Raw genomic sequence first — 27,124 nt, 5'->3', positions numbered from 1 at the left:
AGCCTCCAAAAGTGCTGGGATTACAGTCATGAGCCATTGCGCCCAGACACTTTTTGTTGTTGTTGTTGTTTGGATTTATGTTAGATATAGGGAGTGAGGAGCTCCCAGCTTCTTTTTTTCTTTCTTTTTTTTTTTTTTTTCCAGAGAGTTTTGTTCCATCACCCAGGCTGGAGTGCAGTGGTGCCATCACAGCACACTGCAGCTTCAAACTTCTGGGCTTAAGCTATCATCCCCCCCCAGCCTCCTAGATAACTGGGACTACGGGTGTGCACTACCACACCTAGCCAGTTCAGAGATGGGGTCTTGCTACATTGCCCAAGTTGGTCTGGAACTCCTGGCCTTAAGTGATCCTCTTGCCTCAGCCTCTGGAGTCACTAGGGTTATAGGTATGAGCCACTGTGCTCCCATTTTCTTTAGGGTGCAGAGAGAGTCAAGGAGGTAGAACAGGATGGGGTGGGAGCAAGGAAGTGAAACAACGTTTACTTAGCTATGATGGAGCAATGGGGAGGAACGCTGAACTGAGTGTGGCCCCAGTCACAGAGTGGTGGTTAGAGGTGGGTAATTGAATATGAGGGTCTGTAGCCCAGGAGAGAAGCTGGAACTGGACCTTGTTGATTCAAGCCAAGGGCTGGCTCCCATTATCATTCGTTCATCCTTCAAAAATTATGTATTTGGCAAAAATTATGTATAGGTACAGTGGCTCACACCTATAATCCTAGCCCTTTGGGAAGCTGAGGCAGAAGGATCGCTTGAGCCCAGTTCAAGACCAGCCTGAGGAACATGGCAAAACCCCATCTGTACTAAAAATACAAAAAATTAGCCAGGTATGGTGGTGCATGCCTGTAATCCCAGCTACCCAGGAGGCTGAGGTGGGAGGATTGCTTAAGCCCAGGAAGTTGAGGCTGCAGTGAGCTGTGATCATGCCACTGCACTCCAGCCTGGACAACAGGAGTGAGACTCTGTCTCAAAAAAACAATAATAGTAAGAAAAGTTGGGCTGGGTATGGTGGCTCATACCTGTAATCCCAGCACTTTGGGAGGCCGAAGTGGGCAGATCACCTGAGGTCATGAGTTCGAGACCAACCTGGCCAATATGGTGAAACCCTGTCTATACTAAAAATACAAAAATTAGCCGGGGGTGGTGGCGGGTGCCTATAATCCCAGCTACTCAGGAGGCTGAGGCAGGATAATCCCTTGAACCTGGAAAGAAGAGGTTGCAGTGAGCCAAGATCAGGCCATTGCACTTCAGCCTGGGTGACAGACTGAGAATCCATCTCAAAAAAAAAAAAAAAAAAAAAAAAAAAAAGGCTGGGTGCGATGGCTCACGCCTGTAATCCTAGCACTTTGGGAGGCTGAAGCCAGACAGATCACAAGGTCAGGAGATCGAGACCATCCTGGCTAACACAGTGAAACCTGGTCTCTACTAAAAATACAAAAAATTAGCTGGTCATGAACTACAGGCGCCTGTAGTGGCTCACGCCTGTAATTGCAGCACTTTGGGAGGCCGAGGCGGGCGGATCACGAGGTCAGGAGATCGAGACCATCCTTGCTAGCACAGTGAAACCCCGTCTCTACTAAAAAATACAAAAAATTAGCTGGTCATGGTGGTGGACACCTGTAGTGCCAGCTACTCGGGAGTCTGAGGCAGGAGAATCGCTTGAACCTGGGAGGCGGAGGTTACAGTGAGCCAAGATCGCACCATTGCACTCAAGGCTGGGCGACACCGCAAGACTCTGTCTCAAAAACAACATATATATATATATATATATATATAAAACAAAAATTTATTGAACACCTACTAGGCTCTAGGAATATAGCAGAGAACAAAGACAAAAATCTCAGTCCTCACAGAACTGACACTCCAGCTTGGAGGTGGGAACACATTTAATGATTGTAAAATCTATCAAAGCAGAGCAGGGATGAAGGGCAAAGCATAGGGAAGATTGCAGTATTAACTAGAGTGAGCAGAGAAGGCCTCACTGGCAGGGTGATATCTGAAAACGGATCAGAAGGAAGCAATGAGCAAGGCGTACATACGTTCATCTATGGGAGAACACTCTATAAGCAGAGGAAGGGAACAACAAATAGATTTCAGGGAGTCCATTATATATTGTGAGCAGGGCTGGACATGGTGGCTCATGCCTGTAATCCCAGCACTTTGGGAGGCCGAGGTGGGCGTATCACCTGAGGTCAGGAGTTCGAGACCAGCCTGGCCAACATGGCAAAACCCCATTTCTACTAAAAATACAAAAATTAGCCAGGTGTGGTGGCACATGCCTGTAATCCCAGCTACTCAAGAGGCTGAGGCAGGAGAATCACTTGAACCCAGGAGATGGAGGCTACAGTGAGCTGAGATGGCGCCACTGCACTCTAGCCTTGGTGAAAGAGTGAGACTCTGCCTCAAAATAATAAATAAGTAAATAAATAAATAAAATTGTGAGCAAAATTGAGGCCTCCCTTTTATGGCTTCAATATGCAAGGAGTCTAAGATCTATTACTAAATGGTAAAGAAAAACAGTATGGAGTGTTATATATGGTACCATTGCTATCATTTGCATAAAAATGGGCGAGATTATATATTGCTGAGGAAACTCTGGCCTGATTTCAGGTCGAAGTGTCTGTCCCTTAGCTGGACAGGACACAGGCTCCTTTGGAGAACTGCCCCCCACCTCCTGCTAATCCCTTGGGACTGGGATCTCTGGGATTCCTATCCTCCCAGCCGGTTCTGATGTCAGTTCAATATTGCCAGACCACAGCTGGGCGTGGTGGCTCATGCTGTAATCCCAGTATTTTGGGAGGCAAAGGCGGGCAGACCACTTGAGCCCAGGAGTTCTGCACTTGAGCCTGGGCAACACGGTAAAACTCCATCTCTACAGAAAATACACACACACAAAAAAATAGTAGGCATTGTGGTGCATGCCTATAGTCCCAACTACTTGGGACATTGAGATAGGAGGATCACTTGAGCCCAGGAGATGGAGGCTGCGGTGAGCAGAGATCATGATACTGCATTCCAGCCTGGGCTACAGAGGAAGGCCCTGTATCAAAAACAAAATAATGCCAGACCATCTTTAAAGGCCCAAAGTCCCACGTCTCTCCCAACACCACAAGCACAAGGCCTGAATCCCCAGTCCCTGAAGTCTACCACATTCTCTCTGGCTTCAAATTTTGTCCCTCTTTATGTGTTCTGTCTTCTATATACAGAGAGATGAGACCCCATGCTCATTTCCCCTAGGAAGTCCTCCCTACTATCTGTCTCTTTTCCAACTCCAGAGTCACAGACTTCTCCCCTTCCCAGCCACTGAAACAGTCCCAAGGGGCAGGCATGGAGCTTAGTGGTTACAACTCGGGCTCTGGAGCTCTACTCTCTGGGCCTGAATCCCAGCTCCACTCCTGACAAGACTTTTAGTATCAGACAAGTGTATCGGGTAGGATTTCTTCAGGAAATAAAGAATTCTCTCAAATTGAATAATTTGAAAGTGTTTCATAACAGGGTTATACAAAGGAATGGGCAGGGTGTTGGTAAACCACAAGGGATAGTGCATTACCCCAGATCTAATAACAGTGGGCTTCGTTACTCCTGTAAGGGTCCAAGGCATAGGGAGAGAATGGTCCCTAGAATCCTCACAGGGGGCAGCTGGGGAGGTAAATGCTCAACCTCACCCTCTCCGTCTCATCTCCTATGGATGCCACTCTCCAAACCCTACAGATGCCACTCTGCAAAGCCTTCAGCCTCCTGGCCCCACAGCAGAGTGGAGAAGGAACCTTGCTATGGCCCAGTTCCCTCATCTGTAAAACAGCCTGTTGATCCTACCTTCTTTCTAGGTTGTTACAATGATAAAAGGGGACGGTGCCCATGAGGCACAAACGCTGTTCCAGCACACAGGAAGCTGTGCTCGATGAACAGCTCCAACTGTCTGACTATGGATTTTGATGATTAACTGGCTTCTCAAATTTAGCCTGTCAAAACAGAAAGCTTGAATTTCCCCCTACTTCAAACCTATTTCCTCTGTAGTCTCAGTTAGTGGCACTACCATCTACCCAACTGCTCAAGCCAGACTCCTTGATGCTAGAAGCCACCCTCTCCGTGGCTGTTTGGCTGTTCCACTTTGCTGGCTCTTCTCCAAAATGCATCTCCAAGCCGTCCCCCTCTCTTCATCTTCACTGCCAACATGCTAGATCACCTACCACCAAGATTCTTTCTAAGCCCATAGTAGGTCTACCTGTACCTACCATGTATTCTTTTTTTTTTTTTTTTTTTTTTGAGATGATGTTTCACTCTTGTTGCCCAGGCTGGAGTGCAATGGCATGATCTTGGCTCACTGAAACCTCCGCCTCCCGGATTCAAGTGATTCTCCTGCCTCAGCCTCCTGAGTACCTGGGATTACAGGTGTGCACCACCACACCCGGCTAATTTTTTGTATTTTTAGTAGAGACAGGGTTTCACCATGTTAGCCAGGCTGGTCTCAAACTCCTGATCTCAGGTGATCCACCTGCCTTGGCCTCCCAAAGTGCTGGGATTACAGGCATGAGCCGCCACACCTGGCTACCATCTATTCTTTACCCAGCAACAGAAGGGACCTAAACCATCAATTGGATCATGTCCGTACCCTGGGTAAACCCACCACATCACAAGATCCTGCTCAGGTCCCCTACCTTCACCATGGGCCACGACCCTGCACTCCAGGCACACAACCTCATTGCAGCTCTTTGTCTCCTTGGCGCCAAGCTTTTTCTTCCTCAGAGCCTTGGCATATATTATTTCTGCCCCCCCTCCCCGCCCCGCCGTGGAAAACCCCTTCCTCCATTTGTCCCCACTGGTTCCTCCTCATCCTTCAAATTTCAGCTGCAAAATTGTCACTTCAAAGAAGACTTCCTCAACCATCTCATCTTGTCTAAAATACATCCTCGAGGCCAAGCGTGGTGATGTGCACCTGTAATCCCAGCTACTTGGGAAGCTGAGGCATGAGAATCGCTTGAACCCCGGAGGCAGAGGTTGCAGTGAGCTGAGATCGTGCCACTGCACTCTGGCCTAGGTGACAAGAGCAAAACTCCGCTTCCAAAATAAATAAATAAAATAAAATACACCCTCTCTCTTCTCCCACTGGCTTCTGTGTTCCAGCACCCTGATCGATTACTTAGTAGCACTTGCAAGGTTTGTAGTTCCATATTTATTTCTCTGATACTTGTTCATAGTCTGTCTCCCCGCTATACTGTAAATCTCGCAGAGGGCAAAGGCCCTGTCTGTTTTGCTCACCAGTGTGTCCTTTGGGCCTGATAGAGAGTACGTGTTCGATAAAGATTGGACAGTGGGGAATGGGCAAATGGTAACTAATGAATGCTACGATGATGATGATGCTATCAAAGCCCTTCCAGAGAATCCCACCAGTTAGTATCAGCTGAACCCACAGCTGGCATCAGGGCAGCTCTCGCAAAGGGTGCCCCAAACCATCCCAAGATGAGGCTGGTTGGGATTCCAGTGAGTGAAGTGCTAAATGCCAGGGCAATCAGGCCAAAGCAGACATTAGGGGAACTTACCTACAGAACAGCTGCTGCACATCCTTGCTGTGGACAATGGGTGTTCTACCCAGGTATGTTCTCAAGGAGGGGTTCAGGATATGGTGTTTATAGGAGTGTTTAAGAAATCTGAGGCCAGTACTATGGCTGACACTTGTAATCCTGGCACTTTGGGAGACCAAGGCAGGAGGACCACTTGAGCATAGGTGTTCAAGACCAACCTGGGCAACAGAGTGACACCAGTCTCTACAAAAATAAAAAGTCAACACCTGTGGAAAGAAAGGAAAAAAAAATTTGTAATAAATAAAACTTTAAAAAGTTGCCAGGCATGGTGGTGCATACCTGTAGTACCGGCTACTTGGGAGGCTGAGGTGGGAGGATCGTTTGAGCCCAGGAGGTCAAGGCTACAGTGAGCCATGATCACACCAGTGCACTCCAGCCAGGGTGACAGAGTAAGACCCTTTAACAAAAAAAAAAAAAGAAAGAAAGAAGAAAGAAAGGCTGGGCAAGGTGGCTCACACCTGTAATCCTAGCAGTTTGAGAGGCTGAGGCTGGTGGATACTTGAGGCCAGGAGTTGGAGACCAGCCTGGCCAACATGGTGAAACCTTGTCTTTACAAAAAAAATACAAAAATTAGGTCAGGTGCAGTGGCTCACACCTGTAATCCCAGCACTTTGGGAGGCCGAGGTGGGTGGATCTGAACGTCAAGATTTCGAGACCAGCCTAACCAATATGGTGAAATCCCATCTCTACTAAAAATACAAAAATTAGCCAGGTGTGGTGGCACGTGCCTGTAATCCCAGCTACTCAGGAGACTGAGACAGGAGAATCACTTGAACCCAGGAGGCAGAGGTTGCAGTGAGCTGAGATCGTGCCACTGCACTCCAACCTGGGCAACAGAGCCAGACTCTGTCTCAAAAGAAAAAAAAAAAAAAAGATAAAGAAAAAAATTAGCTGGGCATAGTGGTGCACAATCTGTAATCCCAGCTACTCAGGAGGCTGAGGCAGGAGGATTGCTTGAACCCAGGAGGCAGAGGTTGCAGTGAGCTGAGATTGCGCCACTGCACTCCAGCCTGGGGGACAGAGTCAGACTCTGTCAAAAAAAAAAAAAGAAAAGAAAAGAAAAGAAGGAAGGAAGGAAGCAAGGAAGGAAGGAAGGAAGGAAGGAAGGGAGGAAAGAAAATTTCCCTGGGGGTAGGTGTCTATAAGTTTAGCAAAATAGTCGATCTTTCAGTGTTTCCAGCAACAACCTAATCAAGTTTATCAGTGTCTGGGAATGTTCAACGTACCATCTTGGGTTCAAACCTGTAGGCAAAAACGTGCAGCTGGCCAGGTTACAGAGTGGTGAAGGCACTCTGCATTTCTTGGTTGAGACAGAGAAAAAAAGTGGGCAGAACTGGGTGACCCTTCCCCCACCATACTATCACAGTGATCCCTTTTGCCTTTCTTCAGGCTCCAGCCCCACCCTATAGCCCCTGCTCCCTGGATTCACTAGGGCTAACTTCAGCAAAGTACAAAGAAAAGGGGACCATACGAATGACAAAAAATATATATGTATATCTATTCACGTGGATGACTAGATAGTATGAATGGATTGAAAATTTATCAGTAACAATGGATGAAAGGAAATGCCAGGAGATGAGGGCAGAGAGCAGGCAGTTCTGGGGCAGGGACTCTGTGGGGACAGGGTGGCCTACTGGGTGTGCCCCTTTTCTCTTCTCTGGCTCCCTTAGATAAGACCGGCAGTTTTGTCATCCTCCCCGTCTCATTCCACGGCCCCGCAGCCCCAGGCCCACACTGAAAGCATGTCGATCCAGGAGAACATACCATCCCTGCAGCGCTGGTCATGGGTCTCCAAGTCCCAAAGAGACTTAGCCAAGTCCATCCTGATTGGGGCTCCAGGAGGTAAGAAAGGGAAGCAGAAGCCATGGAACACAGGAGGAAAATGAGGGTGGAAACTAGGAGCCAGGGTGGAGGGTATAAATGATCCATATCAGCCACTGGCTAGGTGGGTTTTGGAGAGACACATAAGTTCTTCAGAACCTCCCTTGTGTTAAATTATGGACCCTGGCATGGGTCTTTTCCAGGCCCTATAGGCAGGCCAGAGCCCCAACATGTAAGCCACGGGGCACTCCCGTGGTTCCTGGACTCTGGCCCCTGGCATACAGGGCTTCCAGTGGAATAGGAGACACTGGTGACACTTTAACCAGTCTGCAGAACTGATCCCCAGCCCAGCTGGGTCTCATGCCTCTGACAACCCAACAGTGTGGAGCAGACCCACAAAGAGGGAGACCCAGAGAGGTGTGCAGTGGTATGGAAGGTGTGGCTGGAATGGGGGGCTCCTCTGAACTGGGCTGGGTCAAGCTACAGGGACCTCTGGGTCTGTAGCAGCTTTGAGAGGTCTGGGAGACTCAGAGGATGGGGTGGGGAAGCCAGCCAGTAGCCAGGGCTCAGAAGGGAGAAAACAGAGACCTTCGGAGCAGGAACTGGGTGATTCTGGGCCTGCATAGGGACAGGCTGCTGGGGACTAGACATCAAGGGGTGGTCGGGTTGAGGGGCATCAGTAGTTGCAGGTTGGGGGGTCCTGGGTTGTGCGGGGCCAGTATAATTGAGTGGTCAAGAACTTGGGCTAGAGTTAGTCAGACCTAGATTTGAATCCTAGCTGATCCATACTTAAAAGCTGTATGATCCTGGACCACTTGTTTCATCTTTCTTAGTCTCTGTTTCTTTATCCATAAAATTGGATAACTATAGAACATTTAACAGTGCCTGCTTTATAGGATCCTTGTGACGTAATAAGATAATATATGCATGACGCCCAGCTCATAAGAAGGGAAGGAATAGAGGGTCTGCTGAGAAATGAAGGCATGGGGAGGAAAGGTAGGTGACATGCAGTCCCTGTGTCCCCTTCTACCACAGGGCCAGCGGGGTATCTTCGGCGGGCTAGTGTGGCCCAACTGACCCAGGAGCTGGGCACTGCCTTCTTCCAGCAGCAGCAGCTGCCAGCTGCTATGGCAGACACCTTCCTGGAACACCTCTGCCTACTGGACATTGACTCCGAGCCCGTGGCTGCTCGCAGTACCAGCATCATCGCCACCATCGGTAAACACTCCCATCCCCTGCAGCCTCACAGAGCCTACCGGTGTTTCTTGAGGTGCTTCTTCATCTTTTGTCTCCTTTGAGACTTCTCCATGTTTGACACAGTCATTCATTCAACGAAAATTTGTTGAGCACATAGTAGATAAGATTTTGGGCCCTGGGAGTAGATCAGTGAAAGAAACAGACAAAAATTCCTACCCTTGGGGAGCTGACAGTCTAGCTGGTGTGACAATAAATAGTAAGCACAATAAATTATTTAAAATAAGTAAATTATTTATTCCGTTAGAAAGTGAGGCCGAGCACAGTGGCTCATGCCTGTAATCCCAGCACTTTGGGAGGCCAAGGTGGGCAGATCACCTGAGGTCAGGAGTTTGAGACCAGCCTGGCCAACATGGAGAAACCCTGTCTCTACTAAAAATACAAAATAGCCAGGCATGGCGGCGCATGCCTGCAATCCCAGCTACTCAGAAGGCTAAGGCAGGAGAATTGCTTGAACCCAGGAGGGGGAGGTTGTGGTGAGCCGAGATCGCACCATTGCACTCCAGCCTGGGCAACAAGAGAAACACTCCATCTCAAAAATAAATAAATAAATAAATAAATAAATGTGGGCTGGGCTCAGTGGCTCATGCCTGTAATCCCAGCACTTTAGGAGGCCAAGGTTGGCAGATCGCTTGAGCCCAGGAGCTTGAGACCAGTCTGGGCAACATGGCAAAACCTATCTCTACAAAAAATACAAAAATTAGTTGGGTGTGGTGGTGCACGCCTGTAGTTCCAGCTACTCAGGAGGCTGAGGCAGGAAGATCACTTAAGCCCAGGAGGTCAAGACTGCAGTAAGTCATGATCAAGCCACTGTACTCCAGCCTAGGTGACAGACGAGACCCTGTCAAAAAAAAGAAAGAAAAGAAAAGAAAGGAAGGAAGGAAGGAAGGAGAGAGAAAGTTGGCTGGGCGAAGTGGCTCACGCCTATAATCCCAGCACTTTGGGAGGCTGAGGCAGGTGGATCACCTGAGGTCAGAAGTTCGAGACCAGCCTGGCTAACATGGTGAGCCAGGGATGGTGGCATGTGTCTGTAATCCCAGCTACTCAAGAGGCTGAGGCGGGGGAATCGCTTGAACCTGGGAGGCGGAGGTTGCAGTGAGCCGAGATCACGCCATTGAACTCCAGTTTGGGCAACAAGAGCAAAATTATGTCTTAAAAAAAAAATGGCCAGGCACGGTGGTTCATGCCTGTAATCCCAGCACTTTGGGAGGTGGAGGCAGACGGATCACGAGGTCAAGAGATTGAGACCATCCTGGCCAACATGGTGAAACCCCATCTCTACTAAAAATACAAAAATTAGCTGTGTGTGGTGGTGCATGCCTGTAGTCCCAGCTACTCAGAAAGCTAAGGCAGGAGAATTGCTGGAACTGGAAGGCGGAGACTGCAGTGAGCAGAGATCGTGCCACTGTCCTCCAGCCTGGTGACAGAGCGAAATTCCGTCTAAAAAAAAAAAAAAAAAGAGGCCGGGCGCGGTGGCTCACGCCTGTAATCCCAGCACTTTGGGAGGCCGAGACGGGCGGATCACGAGGTCAGGAGATCGAGACCATCCTGGCTAACACGGTGAAATCCCGTCTTTACTAAAAAAAATACAAAAAAACTAGCCGGGCAAGGTGGCGGGTGCCTGTAGTCCCAGCTACTCGGGAGGCTGAGGCAGGAGAATGGCCTGAACCCAGGAGGCAGAGCTTGCAGTGAGCTGAGATCCAGCCACTGCACTCCAGCCTGGGCAACAGAGCGAGACTCCGTCTCAAAAAAAAAAGAAAAGAAAGAAAAAGTGAAAGTTATAAGTGCTATGGGGAAAGAAATCAAGTATGGTAAGGGCATCAGGGGTACAAGGGTAAAGGCAAGTTGCAGCCCTAAATAGGGAGGTCAGGTACCCATTATTGAGAAAATGAGACCTAAGGGAAGACTTGAAGGAGATGAGAGAATTAGCCATGCAGAGATCTGGGGAGGAGAATTCCAGGAAGAAGGACCAGTCAGTGCCAAGGCCTAAGTCAAGGAGGATAGAAGAGCTAAAAACCATCAAGCGGGAGGAGCGGCAGACATGAAGAGACTGTGCAGGGAGAGGAAGATCAGGTGGGGCTTTGTAGGCCATTTTTAGAATTTGAGTTGCGTTTTCCTCCGAGTGAAATGAGAAACTGCTGCAGGGTTTTGAGCAGGGGAATGACAAGCTTTTATTTATGTTTTAATAGAACCTCCCCTCCCCTGCTGCTGTACTGAAAATAGATGGAGGGTGGGGGGAAGGGTGCCCTGCAGCATTTCTGTCTCAGACCAGTTGGCGGCAGTGAGGTGGTGAGAAGTGGTCAGATTCTGAATGTATTTTGCAGGTAGAGCTGACAGGATTTGCTGATTGATTGGATATGGGGTAGGGAGTGAGGGCGAGAAAGAAAGGAGTCAAAGGTGACAGGTGACTCTGAGGTTTTTGCCATGAGGAACTGCAACAATGCATTATCCACTGAGCAGGAAAGACTGTAGTGGAAGGGGTTCGGGAGAGAGCAGAAGTTCACTTGGGACATGTTGAGTATGAGATACATATTAGCCATCCAAGTGTGATAGAGAGGGGGCAGTCAGGTATACAACTCTGGGTTTGGGAGAAAGGTCTGGATTGGAGAGACACTTGGGAGTTGGCTACATATAGATGGTATCTCAAGCCATGAGACTAGTTGAGATCACCAAAGGAGTGTAGGTGAAATGACAGAGAAGAGAACAGGGTATCTAATGTTAAGGGGAGGAACAAGGAAAGGAGACTGGGAAGGAGCAGCTAGTGAGGTAGGAGTCAACCAAGAGAGGGTGTGGTCCTGGAGGTCAGGTGAAGACAGTGTGTCAAAGAGGGACCTATGTCCAGGCTGCTGATGGGCCAATAGAGGAGGACTGAGCATTGAGCATTACATTGAGCAACAACACAGAGGTTCTTGGTGACCTTGACAAGAACAGATGCAGTGGAGAGATGGAGGCCAGCGCCTGAGTGGGGTGGGTTCAAGGGAGAATGGGGGAGGGGAACTGGAGGCAGCAAGTACAGATAACTCTTGCAATGAGTTTTGCTGCAAGAGAAAGCAAAAACTGGGACTGAGGGGAAACCAGGGCATTAAGAGAATTTTTTTTTCTTTTTTTTGACACGGAGTCTCGCTATGTGCCCAGGCTGGAGTGCAGTGGCTGGATCTCAGCTCACTGCAAGCTCCGCCTCCCGGGTTCACGCCATTCTCCTGCCTCAGCCTCCCGAGCAGCTGGGACTACAGGCACCCGCCACCTCGCCCAGTTAGTTTTTTTTAATATTTTTTAGTAGAGACGGGGTTTCACCGTGTTAGCCAGGATGGTCTCGATCTCCTGACCTCCTGACCTGCCCGTCTCGGCCTCCCAAAGTGCTGGGATTACAGGCGTGAGCCACCGTGCCAGGCCTAGAATTTTTTTTTAAATGATGAAAGAAATAACAGTAGGTTTACATGGTGATGGGGATGATCCAGTAAAAAAGGAAAACATGGCTGGGCGAGGTGGCTCACACCTGTAATCCCAGCACTTTGGGAGGCGGAGGTGGGTGGATCACCTGAGGTCAGGAGTTCAAGACCAGCCTGGCCAACGTGGTAAAACCCCTTCTCTAATGAAAATACAAAAATATTAGCCAGGTATGGTGGTGCACGCCTGTAATCCCAGCTACTCAGGAGGCTGAGGCAGGATAATTGCTTGAACCGGGGAGGCAGAGGTTGCAGTCAGCAGAGATGCTGCCACTGCACTCCAGCCTGGGTGACAAGAGCAAAACTCCCTCTGTCTCAAAAAAAAAAAAGAAAGAAAAAGAAAAAAAAAAAAAGGAAAACATGGGTGTCACAGAGGACCACAGAATGGCTGCATCTATGTCCTTGAGCAGGTGAGAAGGAGGAGATCTAGTGCACAAGTGGGAAGACAGATAGGGACCGCAGAATGAGCCAACCTGCTCTCAGCTAGCAGCTGCCCCATAGCAGCGCTGGCGTGGGATAGATCTCAGCTCTCCTCAGTCCATGAGGCCTCCTAGCTCTAAAACCCCGCACCCAAACGCCCTCACCTGGCTCCCAGCCCCTGCCCTACACCCCATACCCTGGGGTAGCTGGGCAATCAGCACTTACATACATCACATGCCCACACAATGACCTCAGGCCTGGCGGAGGGCACTCCCCTCCTACTTCCACAGTGCCGTCTCCCCAAGGGGACGGATGTTTGCTGGGGAGGGAAGCAGAGTCTGTGATCTGTGAGCAGGGGTTGCATCAGGGAATAAAGGTCAGATAACAGGACTCTTGTGGCGCGGGGCCTTCTGAGAGTGGTAATGGGTTGGGTTTGGTTGCCTCTCATGTTCTGGGGGAATGTTGTCTGAACGTGAATTTCTGGTTCTAGGGCCGGCATCTCGCTCCGTGGAGCGCCTCAAGGAGATGATCAAGGCCGGGATGAACATTGCGCGACTCAATTTCTCCCACGGCTCCCACGAGGTGCAGGACGGTCCGCCGGGCGGTGGGTGGGGCAGGAGGATGCCTCGAGGTCCTGGCCACCTTCCCCTGAAACCCTCGCTCCGCTCCCTCCCCCAGTACCACGCTGAGTCTATCGCCAACGTCCGGGAGGCGGTGGAGAGCTTTGCAGCTTCCCCGCTCGGCTACCGGCCCGTGGCCATCGCCCTGGACACCAAGGGACCGGAGATCCGCACTGGGATCCTGCAGGGGGTGAGCAGTGGGGCTGGGACTCGCCGGGCCGGGGCGGGAAAGGCGGCGCCAGTTGGACGGGGTCCAGGAGTGGGCGGGGGCGGGTCCCGGACTCCCGGGCGCAGAACTCACGTCTCCTCTGGCTCCGCCCCTAGGGTCCGGAGTCGGAAGTGGAGCTGGTGAAGGGCTCCCAGGTGCTGGTGACTGTGGACCCCGCGTTTCGGACGCGGGGGAACGCGAACACCGTGTGGGTGGACTACCCCAATATTGTCGGGGTCGTGCCGGTGGGGGGCCGCATCTACATTGACGACGGGCTCATCTCCCTAGTGGTCCAGAAAATCGGTGCGGACGTGCCTCCCGCCCTGACCACATCCGCGCGCTGGGCACATTCCCTTCTCCTTGGCTCCCCCATCAGCCCTCAGACCGACCACACCTTCCCCTGGCCACTCGTCTTTGCCAGCCTGTCCCAGGAGTCCCCAGCATGCAGACTCCGCGCTCACCCTGGGTTTGGGCTGGACTACGGGTGGGTCGTTTCTTCCACGGATGTCCATCTGTGCCTCTTCTGGGCAGAGCCCAGAACAAGGGCGGAGAGATGAGGAGGGCGTGGTTCCTGACCTCTTGGGGGTCCAAGCCCAGTGTCCTCTCTGCTGTAACTGTGCTCCGTCCTCACCCCTGACCGCAGCTGGCTCCCTCCATGTCCTCAGGCCCAGAGGGACTGGTGACCCAAGTGGAGAACGGTGGCGTCCTGAGCAGCCATAAGGGTGTGAACTTGCCGGGGGCCCAGGTGGACTTGCCCGGGCTGTCCGAGCAGGACGTCCGGGACCTGCGCTTCGGGGTGGAGCATGGAGTGGACATCGTGTTTGCCTCCTTTGTGCGGAAAGCCAGCGACGTGGCTGCTGTCAGGGCTGCTCTAGGGCCAGAAGGACAGGGCATCAAGATCATCAGCAAAATTGAGAACCACGAAGGCGTGAAGAGGTGAGGCTTGGGCTCTGTTCCCCTTCGGCCCTGTCGCTATTCCCCATCACCTTTCTTCTCCCGCCTGCCTCTGCCTGGCATCTCCTGGCTTTCTGCCTCGGCCCTGATTCTCCCAACCTCTCAGGTTTGATGAAATCCTGGAGGTGAGCGACGGCATCATGGTGGCACGGGGGGACCTAGGCATCGAGATTCCAGCAGAGAAGGTTTTTCTGGCTCAGAAGATGATGATTGGGCGCTGCAACTTGGCGGGCAAGCCTGTTGTCTGTGCCACACAGGTCTGGAGTGAGCCCTTGAGGTTCGGCACTTTGTGGGTTTTAGGGACAACTGTGGATGAATACCCATACTGTAAGGGTTTGTTTTGTTTTGTTTTGTTTTGTTTTGTCTCTGTCATCCAGGCTGGAGTGCAGTGGCACAATCTTCCCTCACTGCAACCTCCACCTCCTGGGTTCAAGCAATTCTTCTGCCTCAGCCTCCCAAGTAGCTGGGATTACAGTTGCCACCACCACACCAGGCTACTTTTTGTATTTTTAGTAGAGGCAGGGTTTCATCATGTTGTCCGGACTAGTCTGGAACTCCTCACCTCAGGTGATCTACCCACCTCGGCCTCCCAAAGTGCTGGGATTACAGGCGTGAGCCACCATGCCCGGCCCACACTGTAGGTTTATAGCACATTTTGCTGACAAGTGTTTGATCCTCAAATGATAAAGTTAGATACACTTTGACCCCTATTTTCAGGGGTTGTGACTGTGACCCTGGATTTCGGGACACTCTGAGAATGTGGGTGTCAGAGAGTAGCTTGGGCAGGGTCTCAAGTCACAGTGTGACTCCTACATCTTTGATGTCCACACTGTCCCCCAGATGCTGGAGAGCATGATTACCAAGCCCCGGCCAACGAGGGCAGAGACAAGCGATGTGGCCAATGCTGTGCTAGATGGGGCCGACTGCATCATGCTGTCAGGGGAGACTGCCAAAGGCAACTTCCCTGTGGAAGCTGTGAAGATGCAGCATGCGGTAGGAGCTCAGAATGAAAAGCAAATGGGCCAGGGAACCAAATCCCTTCCATACCCCAGTGCCCTTTCGCAGCCTGACATTCTGGCACCTGCAGATTGCCCGGGAGGCAGAGGCTGCAGTGTACCACCGGCAGCTGTTTGAGGAGCTACGTCGGGCAGCACCACTGAGCCGTGATCCTACTGAGGTCACCGCCATTGGCGCCGTGGAGGCTGCCTTCAAGTGCTGTGCTGCTGCCATCATCGTACTGACCACAACTGGCCGGTGAGGGGGATACTGGGAATGCCCAGATGGAGATTTGGGTCAGGGGTAGGCTGGGATGGGTTCCAGGCCTGGGTTTAGTCTGGTCACCAGGGGTGAAGAGTGTCCACCTGAGACAAGAGGAGAGGCAACAATGACAGCTGGAGGCCAGGAAACACAGAATGCCAGTGAGCTTCTGGGGCTGGAAGGGGATAGCGGCATCACTGGGCACATTGGCTTCAAGGTCATTTGGGCTCCTGGGGCTCAGAGGCAAGTCCATTCGGCCCACAGAGCCTACAAATGCTGAGGTATTGCAGAAGGGCCCAGTAGGTCTGAGTTTAAGTCTTTACTCTGAAATGTAGCTCTATTCACCTGCTGTCTTTCCTCATGAACAGGACAAGGTAATGATTTGTTCTTCATGGGGTTGCGAGGATTAACAGGAGATATTAGGTACTACATAGTACCTAATATCTATACAGTAAATTAAGCACATAATGCACATTCTCAAAAGGGTTTTATACTTTGTTGTTGTTGTTGTTGTTGTTTTCTTTTGAGAACGGTGTCTCGCTCTGTTGCTCAGGCTGGAATGCAATGGTGCAATCTCAGCTCACCACAACCTCCACCTCCCAGGTTCAAGTGATTCTCCTGCCTCAGCCTCCCGAGTAGCTGGAATTACAGGCACCTGCCACCACGCCCGGCTAATTTTTTGTATTTTTCGTAGAGACAGGGTTTTGCCATATTGGCCAGGCTGGTCTCGAACTCTTGACCTCAGGTGATCCACCCTCCTTGGTCTCCCAAACTGCCAGGATTATAGGCATGAGCCACTGTGCCTGGCCAGTTTTTATATTTCTTGAAGAGATTTCTCCTTATTATCTCATTCGATATATCCGTATTATCTCATATCTTTCTTGTGTGGTAGGGAGGGCAGGCATTCTTTATTATTATTATTTTTTTAACAGAGATAGGGTCTCACTATGTTGCCTAGGCTGGTCTTCAACTCCTGGGCTCAAATAATTCTCCCACCTCGGCCTCCCAAAGTGCTGCGATTATAGGCATGAGCCACTGTGCCCAGCCTGGGAGGCAGGCATTCTTACACTCATTTTACAGGTGAGAACACCAAGGCCCAGAGAAGTATGATGACTTACTCAGGGTCACACAGCTTGTTAGTGACACCTGGAACCAGAACCCAGACTCTCCTTTCCTGGTTCACCACTCCCTCGCTGTTCTGGGCTGACCTTCTCTGCCTTCTCCAGCTCAGCCCAGCTTCTGTCTCGGTACCGACCTCGGGCAGCAGTCATTGCTGTCACCCGCTCTGCCCAAGCTGCCCGCCAGGTCCACTTATGCCGAGGCGTCTTCCCCTTGCTTTACCGTGAACCTCCAGAAGCCATCTGGGCAGATGACGTAGATCGCCGGGTGCAATTTGGCATTGAAAGTGGTGAGCTACCTAGACCTTCCCCACCCACTCCTACCATTCATATCAGGAGTCCTCCAACCCAGCTTCCCATACCCACTCAAAGGGCCTTGCCTCTCTCCTGTAGTTCCAGGTTTTCCCTGTGAGAGTCACTAAGACTGAGATATCAGTCTGGCATATCATAAACACCTCTTCCATCAGCATAGCCACATAGGCAGACAGCTGTGCTACTTAGCAACACACTCTGTCCTAGCATGGATACTCCTGCTAGGAGTTTTGTTTGTTCTTTGTTTTTTTGAGATGGAGTCTCGCTCTGTTGCCAGGCTGGAGTGCAGCGGCGCGATCTCAGCTCACTGCAACCTCCGCCTCCCAGGTTCAAGTGATTCTCCTGCCTCAGCCTCCTGAGTAGCTGGCACTACAGGCACGCGCCACCACGTCCAGCTAATTTTTGTATTTTTAGTAGAGACGGGGTTTCACCATGTTGGCCAGGATGGTCTTGATCTCCTGACCTCATGATCTGCCTGCCTCGGCCTCCCAAAGTGCTGGGATCACAGGCGTCAGCCACCGTGCCTGCCTATCTTGTGCCTTTAATATACTGCAGTGGTGATATTCCCTGCGTGCCACCTATGGGACATACTTCACTGCCTCATTCCCTACAGGGTGGCCTTGACGTGGTGGAGGGTGGTGGCTGGTTTTCGTTACAGGGCTGGCCTAGTCCCTCAATGACTAATTTTCATTCTTTCTTTTCTTCTTCTTCTTCTTTTTTTTTTTATTTTTTTGAGATGGAGTCTTGCTCTGTCACCCGGGCTGGAGTGCAGTGGCGCGATCTCGGCTCGGCTCACTGCAACCTCTACCTCCTGGGTCCTAGGTTCAAGCGATTCTCCTGCCTCAGCCTCCTGGGTAACTGGGATTACAGGCACACGCCACCACACCCAGCTAATTTTTATATTTTTAGTAGAGACAAGGTTTCACCATGTTGGCCAAGCTGGTCTCAAACTCCTGACCTCAGGTGATCTGCCTGCCTTGGCTTCCCAAAGTGCGGGATTACAGGTGTGAGCCACCACGCCTGTCCGATGTCTTGTTTTCTTTCCCTCCCCAAGGAAAGCTCCGTGGCTTCCTCCGTGTTGGAGACCTGGTGATTGTGGTGACAGGCTGGCGACCTGGCTCCGGCTACACCAACATCATGCGGGTGCTGAGCATATCCTGAGACACCCCTGCCTCCTCTGGCCCAGCCTACCCCTGTATCCCATCCCTTCCTCCCCAGTCTACGTCCTCCAGCCCACACCCCTCCAAAGCCCCACCTTTAAGTCCTCTCTTCTCTATTCCTGAACCTCCCTACCGAGGCCTGCCTGAGACTGTATCTGCCATCTAGCCCCATTCGAGGTTGCCCCTTCCCCGTCTCCATTTCACACAGGTCCTGAAAGTCTGTGTCCAATTATGCACTGGCCATCCGACAGCACCAGCTGTACATTCCCTGCATCCAATCCACTCAGCAGGCCGTAAGATGCCCTGAGCCTTTAATCCCAGTTTGGCTGATTAATTCCATAACCCCAGACATCTCATCCCTTGGGGTAGGGGAGAAGGGAGACAGGGCAATCTTGTCCACAGTCTCCCATTCTCATATGTGGCCCTCATGATAATCTGGGCATCTCGTGCCAGGGCAAGCTACCCTTTCATGGTGACTAACAGTGACATGATAGTCCACGCTTTGGGGAAAACGGGGTGGGATGGATGCTGGGGAGAAGGGAGGGCTGGGCAGCTGATTTTGTCACTGTCTTCACAGCCTCTGTGCTGGGCTTGTAGACCACTGTCCTGGCTGCTGTCATGCCCGCCTGATACCTTGCTTGGTCAAATCCCCGGCTGCTTCCTTCTGCACCCAGAAATTCCTTCCCACTCACTTTGTTCCCACACACAAACCAAGAGCCAAAAATGAGTGTGTCTATTTTATATTTAAACCCAGCTGTTTGGAAGCAATTATAAAACTTCTCCCACACACCAACAACCCCAGAACTCCCCACCCAGAAGGAAAGGAGACTTGGGGTCCTGGCCCCACAGTCTCTAATGCTGTAGAGTAGCAGAGGGGACAGACAGAGCGAGTGTGGTAAAGGACTACTCTTGTCCCTGAGAAGGCAGAGGTGCTGGCTGGCCTGCCCTTCCCCAGGCTTGGATACCTTGGGCCTCTCCCTTACTCCTGCACCAACAGCAAACTCAGAAGGAAAAAAACAAAACAAAACTCTAAAGGCAAACACAGTCCTTCTCCCTCTCTCATGTGGCTCCTCCTGCCCCTACCTGGGAGAAGGTTCAAGTATTGCGCTGATGGGTTTGGGAAAGGACCACAGAGGCTGGCTTGGAGAGGCCCTGCCTCCTCCTACTCCTCCTGTCTCCTTACCTGAAAAGGAGGGGAGGGATGGATAAAGGAATGGGTAAACAAAATGAATTGGTAACACATAAAACTAGTAAATGAATAAATACAATTAAATAAATGAATAAATAAACAAGCAAAGAAAAAAATATCTCACAAGGATTCAGCCATTTGCCCCTCCACCAGCGGGGATCTAGGCTGGCATATTAATAAGGAGGTGCCAACTACTCCTTAACTTTTAGGGGGGCATGACTGGGGCAGAGGGTACAGGGGAGAGGCACCTCCCAGTTTACAAAAAGACGGTCTACCACAGGACACAGACTGCAGGGAACTTAGAAGTGTGTTCCCACTCAGGGGGTAGACACGGAGTGTTCACAGGTGGCAGTGAGTGGGTAAAGGTGGATACCCACACTCAGGACACAAGACATCTGCTGGCAGCAATGGGGGCGCAAGTGATTGGCAGTGCCTGGCTATGCTACAGGAACAGGAAGATAACCAGGCCGGGCAGAACCTGCAGGATCATCAGCAGGGAAACAGAGACATCTAGTTACTTGGCAGTGATGGCGGTGGCAAGTACTTGTGCTTAGTAAAGGTGGGGTCATGGGCCTGGGCCTGCACCTGGCAGGACGATAGCCAGGGGAATATTCTTGTCAGAGGGTTTTGAGTCACTTCTACTTGGCAGTGGAGATATACAGCGCCTGGCATATTACCTTGAACATGGTAGCTGCTCAGTACACATGATGAATGGGTGAATGGATTATGATGGGACAAGCTACAGGATTCTTGAGCTGAGACCGTCTTCATGGCAGTATGGGGAATGTCCGCACAGGGTCGACATTTCCATGGGGCAATGCTTCAGGTCCCCACGGCCTTCCCCAAGAGGCATTTGCCCTAGGGTACATACTACTGCACCCCAAGAACTAAGGCTGGATGTACTCAAGGGTTTTACATATTGGCAGAAAGCTGGAGACCCCGGGGGGTGGCTGGCTCAGGCACTGGTGGCCTGGGGGGCTGGGCTGTCCTTGGAGGCTTGGCCAGGAGCCCTGAGGGAGGCAGCCGCTCACTTCCTGATCCCTTACGCCCAGGAGAGCCATCGCCTGTTGCCCGCTGAGGCAGAGAGGGTTGGGAGGCTGACAGTGGGCGGCCTCGAGGTCCTAGCCGCCGTCCACCTCCTCCTGGAGGGGGACCCAGCAGGGAGACCTGGGAGCACCCTGCCCGGGATAGGCTGGCATGCAGGGTTCGGGCAGGTGGGGCGGGCAGGCGGGAGGTGGATGCCCACGGGCCAGCTCGGACGGGCACCAGCGGGGAAGCTGGAGACCCTGCTGAGCGCCGAGCAGAGCGAGCAAGGAGGGTGGCTGGAGAGTCGGGGGAGAGGGGCAGAGGGCCCCGCTGGTGAGTCAGGGCAATGGCCACATTGGAGGTAACAGCAGCTGCCTGAAGGGGCGCATGTACCAGTGGCTCCCACAGTACTGGCTTTCCACTGAGCCGAGCTCCTGTGCTCGGGGCCAGACCCCGAACACCGCGAGCCATGTCTCTGTCATGTTGCACCAAGTGCTGCTCCATGATGCCACCACTGCTGCCTGGACTTGGCTCGGAGCGCTTCCGCTGCAGTATGGAATTCTTCTTGCCTAAAAGTTGTCCCGGGAGGGAGAAATTAAGGATAGGAAAGGAATCCAAGATGGGGGTTGGATATCAAAGAGTATGAGGGTATCAGGATGGGGTGGGGTTGAGGGTAGGGGATGGGAGTCAGTAGTGTGGCAATGGGGCTATGCGGGTGGAGATGGGGGTTGGAGGAAGAGGGTATGTATCAGAGGCAGCGAGGGTCAGAGGACTGGTACTCAGGGGAAGGAGGACTCAGGACATGGAGACTTGGGATGCTATTTCTCCTGGGTAGGACAGGCTGGGGGATAGGGACAGTGGGCCACAGTGTTGAAAGGCCTGTTAGGGAGCATTTGTTGGGACTGAATTGATTGGGATATGATCCTGGAGCCCTAAAGCCTAGGCTCCTTGCTTTGGAGATGGGGTGAGGGCACAGCCTGGACCCAGAGCAGATAGGTGGACAGGTCTCACCGATGCGGCGCAGCCGATCCATGGCCACGGTCTCAAAGGCCCGGCGCATCATGGGGAACTCCTCGAGCACAGCGTTGAAATGGTCCACACTGAGTGAGTAGAGGCGGCAGTAGGTGTCAGCCCGAACACTGGCTGTGCGCCGGCCCCTAGTTAGCAGGCAGATCTCTGCAGAAATTGGGAGGAAGCTTCAGAACCCCTGTCCTTGTCCCTGGAACTCCTCTTACTGAGCCTGTAGCAGTGGACTCCACTTTCTAAGGCTCCTCCCTAGACGTGGGAGAAACCATTGATTATCTATTACCTCCCTGCCCCAGGGTCCCTAAACACCCCAAGCATTGTCTTTCTCCAGACTCCCACAATTACTGGATTACTGCTCCCTGTCCTTCCCACTCTCTCCAAATGAAGGCTGACGACCAGACAGGTCTTTCTGGCCCTAGATTCCCAGTGATTCCACTCCACTTTAACTCCCACCCCTCCCCGACTACTCTATCCCAAGAGGTAGACCTGGGCAACTCAGTGTACCTACCCCTCCTACCCCCTTGAATAAACACTGAGGGCAGCCCTGAAGGAGAAAAGCAGTGTCAAGGAACAAAGTGCAATGTGATGGGGATAGTGGGTGGTTTGGGGGCTGAGAGATTATATGAGCTTCCGGTCACTTTGGGCAGTGGCTGGCTGAACTGCCCCTATGCCACAGGCTGGGTCCCTGAATCACACTGCCAGGCAGCTCCATAAAGCTTATGCTCCAGGACAGCCATGCTTCACTCCCGCCTTTCCCTCATCTCATAGGCTCCTTGGATTTCACTGCCTAAGGGTTCTAAAAGGCCCTCTGGCCCAGTAGTTTGCAACCTGGCTGTGCATTAGAATCTCCTGGGAAGCTTTTAAAAACTACAGAGCTCAGGCCAGGCGCGGTGGCTCACGCCTGTAATCCCAGCACTTTGGGAGGCCGAGGCGGGCAGATCATGAGGTCAGGAGATCGAGACCATCTTGGCTAATATGGTGAAACCCCGTCTCTACTAAAAATACAAAAAATTAGCCAGGCATGGTGGTGGGCGCCTGTAGTCCCAGCTATTCAGGAGTCTGAGGCAGGAGAATGGCGTGAACCTGGGAGGCGGAGCTTGCAGTGAGCTGAGATCGCGCCACTGCACTCCAGCCTGGGCAACAGTGTGAGACTCCGCCTCAAACAAACAAAAAAACAAAACAAAACAAAAAAAAAACTGCAGAGCTCCAGACTTCAGCCCAGAGATTCTCATTGAGTAGGCCTGGGGAGGGGCTGGAGCTCTGTGATTCTGCAGCGTACCCAGGCAGGGATCCTGAGCCCAGGAGCAGTTGCCCTTTCCACTGTCTGCTCGTGACCCTGCCACCCTCCCTGAGGCCTGCTGACCCCCAAAGTAGGATCCATCGGTGAGGCGTGTGTCCCGGGCGCCGCGGGCCAGCACACTGAGCAACCCATGCTGGATGAAGTACATCTTCCTCCCCACGGAGCCCTCACGCACCACGAGGTCCCCCGGCTGGAAGACCTCAAAGCGCAGCTTGGTGAGGACTGCAGTGACGAAGCTGGGGTCGGCGTGGGCAAACAGCGGCATGTGGGCCACCAGGCCCCGACAGGTGAAGTTAATGATCTCCTGGACAGGGGAGGGGCCTGTCAGGCAGGCTGTGCCCCGTAATCTGAGATGATCCCACCAAGCTCATCTGCTTCCAGAAACCCCACCCCTGGGGTCATATTCTGCCAAAGGATGGGGATGCGTCAGTGGACCTGGGACCATCCCTAAGCTCCTGCCTTCAGATCTTTCCCATGAGCCCTTGTGGGACCATCCCCCGAAAACAGAGATCCCTATAGTCCCTCCTCATGTATACTTCACCTGCAAAGGACCTTCAAGAAAGACCCTAGCCCCTGAAAGCCCCCCAAATACCTGGCCTCCCACAGGGCCCTCTGCAGGCCTCATTCCCTATAGGAGCACCTGCTGACCAATAGCCCCTACCACCAGACAGCACTCCAGGTCCCTGACGAGTCCCCCTTCCAGGCCCAACCCAGCCCCACCTCCCGAAGCGGCTCGCTCAGCTCGCCCAGGATGCTTTCCTCGTCGAACATCTTCCCCTGGTAGCGGTGCTCATAGTACTCGTGGATGCGCTGCCGTGTGTCTGCTGGCAGCTTGTGGAAGGACATGTACTGCTCCACCTGCTTATACTGGAGGGCCAGCCCATTGCCAGGGGCAAGAGGACACAGGGAGAGATTTGGGGCCGGAACAGTGGGGTGTGTGTGTGGGAGGTCAGAGACACAGGTCAAACTCAAAGGGGTGAAACATGGAACCAGACATGGATACACAGGGCCACAGAGCAATATGGATAATGGTGGGTAGCAGGAAGACACAGAGCACAGTCATAGGAAAACCCAGGCATGGACAGTGGAGGGGCCAAGCACAGGCATAGGTTCAAACAAGGAAAAGGTACACGCAGGGGCAGGGAACAAATGGACACAGGGCAGGAAAGGAAACAGAGATGCAACAGGGGCACACATCAGAATGGGCCTCAAGTCAGGCTACCCAGTCTCCAACACCCCTCCATGCCACACCTCCCTCTCCTGTCCCTGCTGACCTTCTCCTGGTACTGACGCCGGGAAGAGTCCAGGGACTGGATGAGTGCCGTGGCGTGGCCGATGAACATGGCGTAGCATGTGGCACCCACGATCATGCTGAGCATGGTGAGCCAGACGTCGGGCATGCCTACAGGTGCCTGCTGCCCATAGCCAATGCACAGCATGTGGCTCATGGCCTTGAACAGGGCATGGGAATATTGGCGGCCCCACGAGTGGTTCTGGGGGGCAGAGTGTATTGCAGAGCTGGGCATGGGCCCCTTGGAGCCTCATTCTCCGCCTGCCCTTCTTCCTCTTTTGGTCTTTCTGTCTGCCCCCTTCTACTGCAGGCCTTCCTCCTGGCAGGCACTAAAGTTTGGTTCTGGGGGCCCTGAGGCAAAAGGGTCCTCTACTGCAACTTGGGGGCCTCAGCTTCTGCCTAGGTACCCTTAGTTGCCTGCTCCCTCCAACACATGAGCACTTCTTCTGGGTCTCCTTCCCCTTTCCTCCCTCCTCCCCACCTCCTCACTCCTATTTTCTGTCGTGATCATCTCCCACCTCCTGCTCCCTGTGCCATCCCTGCTACTCAGGCAGAAGAGCCCTAAGAAGGCCCAGGAAAGGCAGAGCTGTGGGGACTTCTCACCACCATGTGGTTGATGGAGACCCAGCAGTCGGGAGGGAAGTCCTGCAGCATGGGCACCAGGAACTGCAGACAGCCATCCCAGTGACATAGCAGCAGCATCATCCCAATGAGGTTGAAGATGCGAACCACAGCACTGGCCAGGTCATAGGTCATGTGAAAGATCTGAGGAGTCCAAGGAGGAGCTGCTGTGGACAGGAACGCCTCCCTGCTTGTCCTCCTCCATTCCCAGCCTGGCAAATTCTCTCTCTGAACTACTCCCCAGCCCCAGCCCCCATGAATTAAAAAATGCAACTATTATTCATTTGTATGGAGTTTTGTGGCACACATGTATAGCTAATGCAAAGCAGTTTCTTATTTCTCTCATCTTATGGATAGGAAAGCTGAGGTCAGTCATGTGCCCAGAACCACATAGTAAGTGTCACAGCAGAGAATCAAACAAATCTATTGCACAAGCTGCCCAGGTGTAGCCTAGAAAAGAGAGGGCGTTTCACAGTGTAATGTCTCCAGAGCATATGTGTAAGAATTAATGCCAGCAGCCCTCTCCTTTCCAGTCGTAATAATACATAATAGTAGCTTCACTGAGAACTTAGTATGTGCTAGACACCTTTCTAAGTGATTTGCATGTATTAACTCCTTTCATTCTAACAGCCTCATCACAGGCAAGTGTATTTAACACTCTCATTTTATAGAACCGAAAATCAAGTCTCCTATAGTAAACAATAAAACTGGGATCTGACCAAAGACAATGAGACTGCAGAGCCCACAGTCTGAACCACTAAATTCTGCTGCTCTGAAGCTGAAGCTCCAGCTTCTTCCACACCTCATCCTCCACCCAGCATCCGGCTAACTCTAAAGTGTGTCTGGCAGCTGTGCTCCACCCTCCTGTGCCACCGTCTTCACCCCAGGCCCCATCCCCTGAATCCTCATTCTGTTCCTGCTTCTCCCCCACCAATTTTGGAGAGAGCTCACCCACGGAAGCCCCACCCATCTTCCCCACCCTATAAGGTCACCAGGAGCCCCACCCATAGCATCTTCCTAGAGGAGTCTGCCAGCACCACCCCGCCCCCCGCCGCCCCCGCCACCTCCACGCCCCACCTCCTCCCACTGGTGTATATAGCGGATGAGGCGGGAGAGGCGGAGCAGCCGCAGCAGGCTTAGGATCTTGGTGAAGCGAACGATGCGTAGGGCCCGTGCCGTTTTGTAGACCTCAGCGTCCAACCGTGGCTCCAGCTCCACCACCAGGAAGATGTAATCCACGGGGATAGAAGAGATGAGGTCAACCAGGAACCAGGTGCGCAGGTAGCGCGTGCGGATGGCCCGCGGTGCTAGCAGGATCTCAGCACCCTCCTCCACCACGATGCCCGTTCGGAAGTTGAGCACCAGATCCAGTAGGAAGAAAGTATCAGACAATACGTTGAAGACGATCCAAGGCGGGGAGTTCTCCTCCTTGAAGAAGGTGATACCCACAGGCAGGACGATGAGGTTCCCCACCATCAGCAGCAGCATGATCAGGTCCCAGTAAAACCTAAGGTGGGAGTGAGATGAGGGGTAAGACCGTGAGGATATTTCACCAGCCACTAGACTGACAGAAGATAGGCTGACATGGCCAAGAATGGTCAAAGATACACAGTAACAGAATGACTGTTCACAGCTGCTGGGAGTATAAGTTGGGACCAACAATAGATAAATAAAAAATATTTATCTATTGAAGTTAAACATTTGCATTCCCTGCAACTCAGCAATTCCATTCCTAGGTATAGACACCTCCAAGGGAAACATGTGCCCCAGGAGATACACATAGGAATGTTTACAGCAGCATTAAATTTGAGAACAATGCACATATCCTTGTGTAGAAAAATGTAGATAGATAAGTAGATAAATACACTATTTATGGGCTGGCATACCATACAGCTGTGAAATTACCCAATTACAGCTACATTCAGTTCTATGGATGAATTTCAAAAATGCAATGTTGAGCAAAAGAAGCAAGAAACAGCCTGGAAAACATAGTGAGACCTCATCTCAACAACAAATAAAAAAATTAGCCAGTCATGGTGGTGTGCACCTACAGTCCCGGCTACTCAGGAGGCTGAGGTGTTCTCTAGTCTGACTGACAGAGCGAGACCCTGTCTCAAAAGGAAAGCTATGGCTCACGCCTGTAACCCCAGCACTTTGGGAGGCCAAAGTGGGATCACTTGAGTCCAGGAGTTCAAGACCAGCCTGGGCAACATAGTGAGATCCTATCTCTACAAATAATTAAAAATTAGGCCGGGCCCGGTGGCTCATGCCTGTAATCCCAGCACTTTGGGAGGCTGAGGCTGGCGGATCACCTGAGGTCAGGAGTTTGAGACCAATCTGGCCAACATCGCAAAATCCCGTCTCTACTAAAAGTACAAAAATTAGCTGGGCATGGTGGCGGGAGCCTGTAATCCCAGCTACTAGGGAGGCTGAGGCAGGAGAATGGCAAAAACCAAGGAGGCAGATGTTGCAGTGAGCTGAGATCACACCACTGCACTCCAGTCTGAGTGACAAGAGCGAGA

The 27,124-nt window shown here is 52.1% G+C and overlaps 2 protein-coding genes across 2 annotated transcripts in view; one reads left to right on the top strand and one right to left on the bottom strand.

The window, feature by feature from the left end:
• The first annotated feature begins 7,285 nt into the window (after nt 1-7,285).
• On the top strand, nt 7,286-19,454 carry PKLR (pyruvate kinase L/R). The gene is made up of 11 exons (XM_023213949.3): nt 7,286-7,421; nt 8,436-8,618; nt 13,011-13,102; nt 13,199-13,330; nt 13,465-13,651; nt 14,014-14,284; nt 14,409-14,559; nt 15,143-15,295; nt 15,390-15,556; nt 16,786-16,967; nt 18,044-19,454. Exons 1-11 carry the CDS (start codon nt 7,322-7,324, stop codon nt 18,148-18,150), a joined length of 1,725 nt encoding a protein of 574 aa, XP_023069717.1. The 5' UTR covers nt 7,286-7,321; the 3' UTR covers nt 18,151-19,454.
• The window catches only part of HCN3 (hyperpolarization activated cyclic nucleotide gated potassium channel 3), a 16,601-nt gene continuing 8,350 nt past the window's right edge, over nt 18,874-27,124 (bottom strand). The window contains exons 2-8 of the mRNA XM_023213948.3: nt 25,680-26,109; nt 24,585-24,746; nt 23,965-24,183; nt 23,411-23,557; nt 22,754-22,994; nt 21,376-21,540; nt 18,874-20,933 (exon numbers count right to left, since the gene is read on the bottom strand). Of these exons, the coding sequence (XP_023069716.1) occupies nt 20,251-20,933; nt 21,376-21,540; nt 22,754-22,994; nt 23,411-23,557; nt 23,965-24,183; nt 24,585-24,746; nt 25,680-26,109 (2,047 nt within the window). The 3' untranslated portion in view covers nt 18,874-20,250. The remainder of the gene's footprint in view (nt 20,934-21,375; nt 21,541-22,753; nt 22,995-23,410; nt 23,558-23,964; nt 24,184-24,584; nt 24,747-25,679; nt 26,110-27,124) is intronic.

Source organism: Piliocolobus tephrosceles, chromosome 1 (genome assembly GCF_002776525.5).
Source record: "Piliocolobus tephrosceles isolate RC106 chromosome 1, ASM277652v3, whole genome shotgun sequence".
NCBI classification, from domain to species: Eukaryota; Metazoa; Chordata; class Mammalia; order Primates; family Cercopithecidae; genus Piliocolobus; species Piliocolobus tephrosceles.
This window is presented reverse-complemented; position numbering and strand designations above follow the sequence as displayed.

Bases quoted from the DNA above. Each gene is read 5' to 3' on its own strand.
- PKLR (XM_023213949.3), top strand. From the start codon at position 7,322: ATGTCGATCCAGGAGAACATACCATCCCTGCAGCGCTGGTCATGGGTC. The intron at 15,557-16,785 runs GTGAGGGGGATA...TGCCTTCTCCAG, and splicing joins GTACTGACCACAACTGGCCG to CTCAGCCCAGCTTCTGTCTC. The intron at 16,968-18,043 runs GTGAGCTACCTA...TCCCTCCCCAAG, and splicing joins GCAATTTGGCATTGAAAGTG to GAAAGCTCCGTGGCTTCCTC.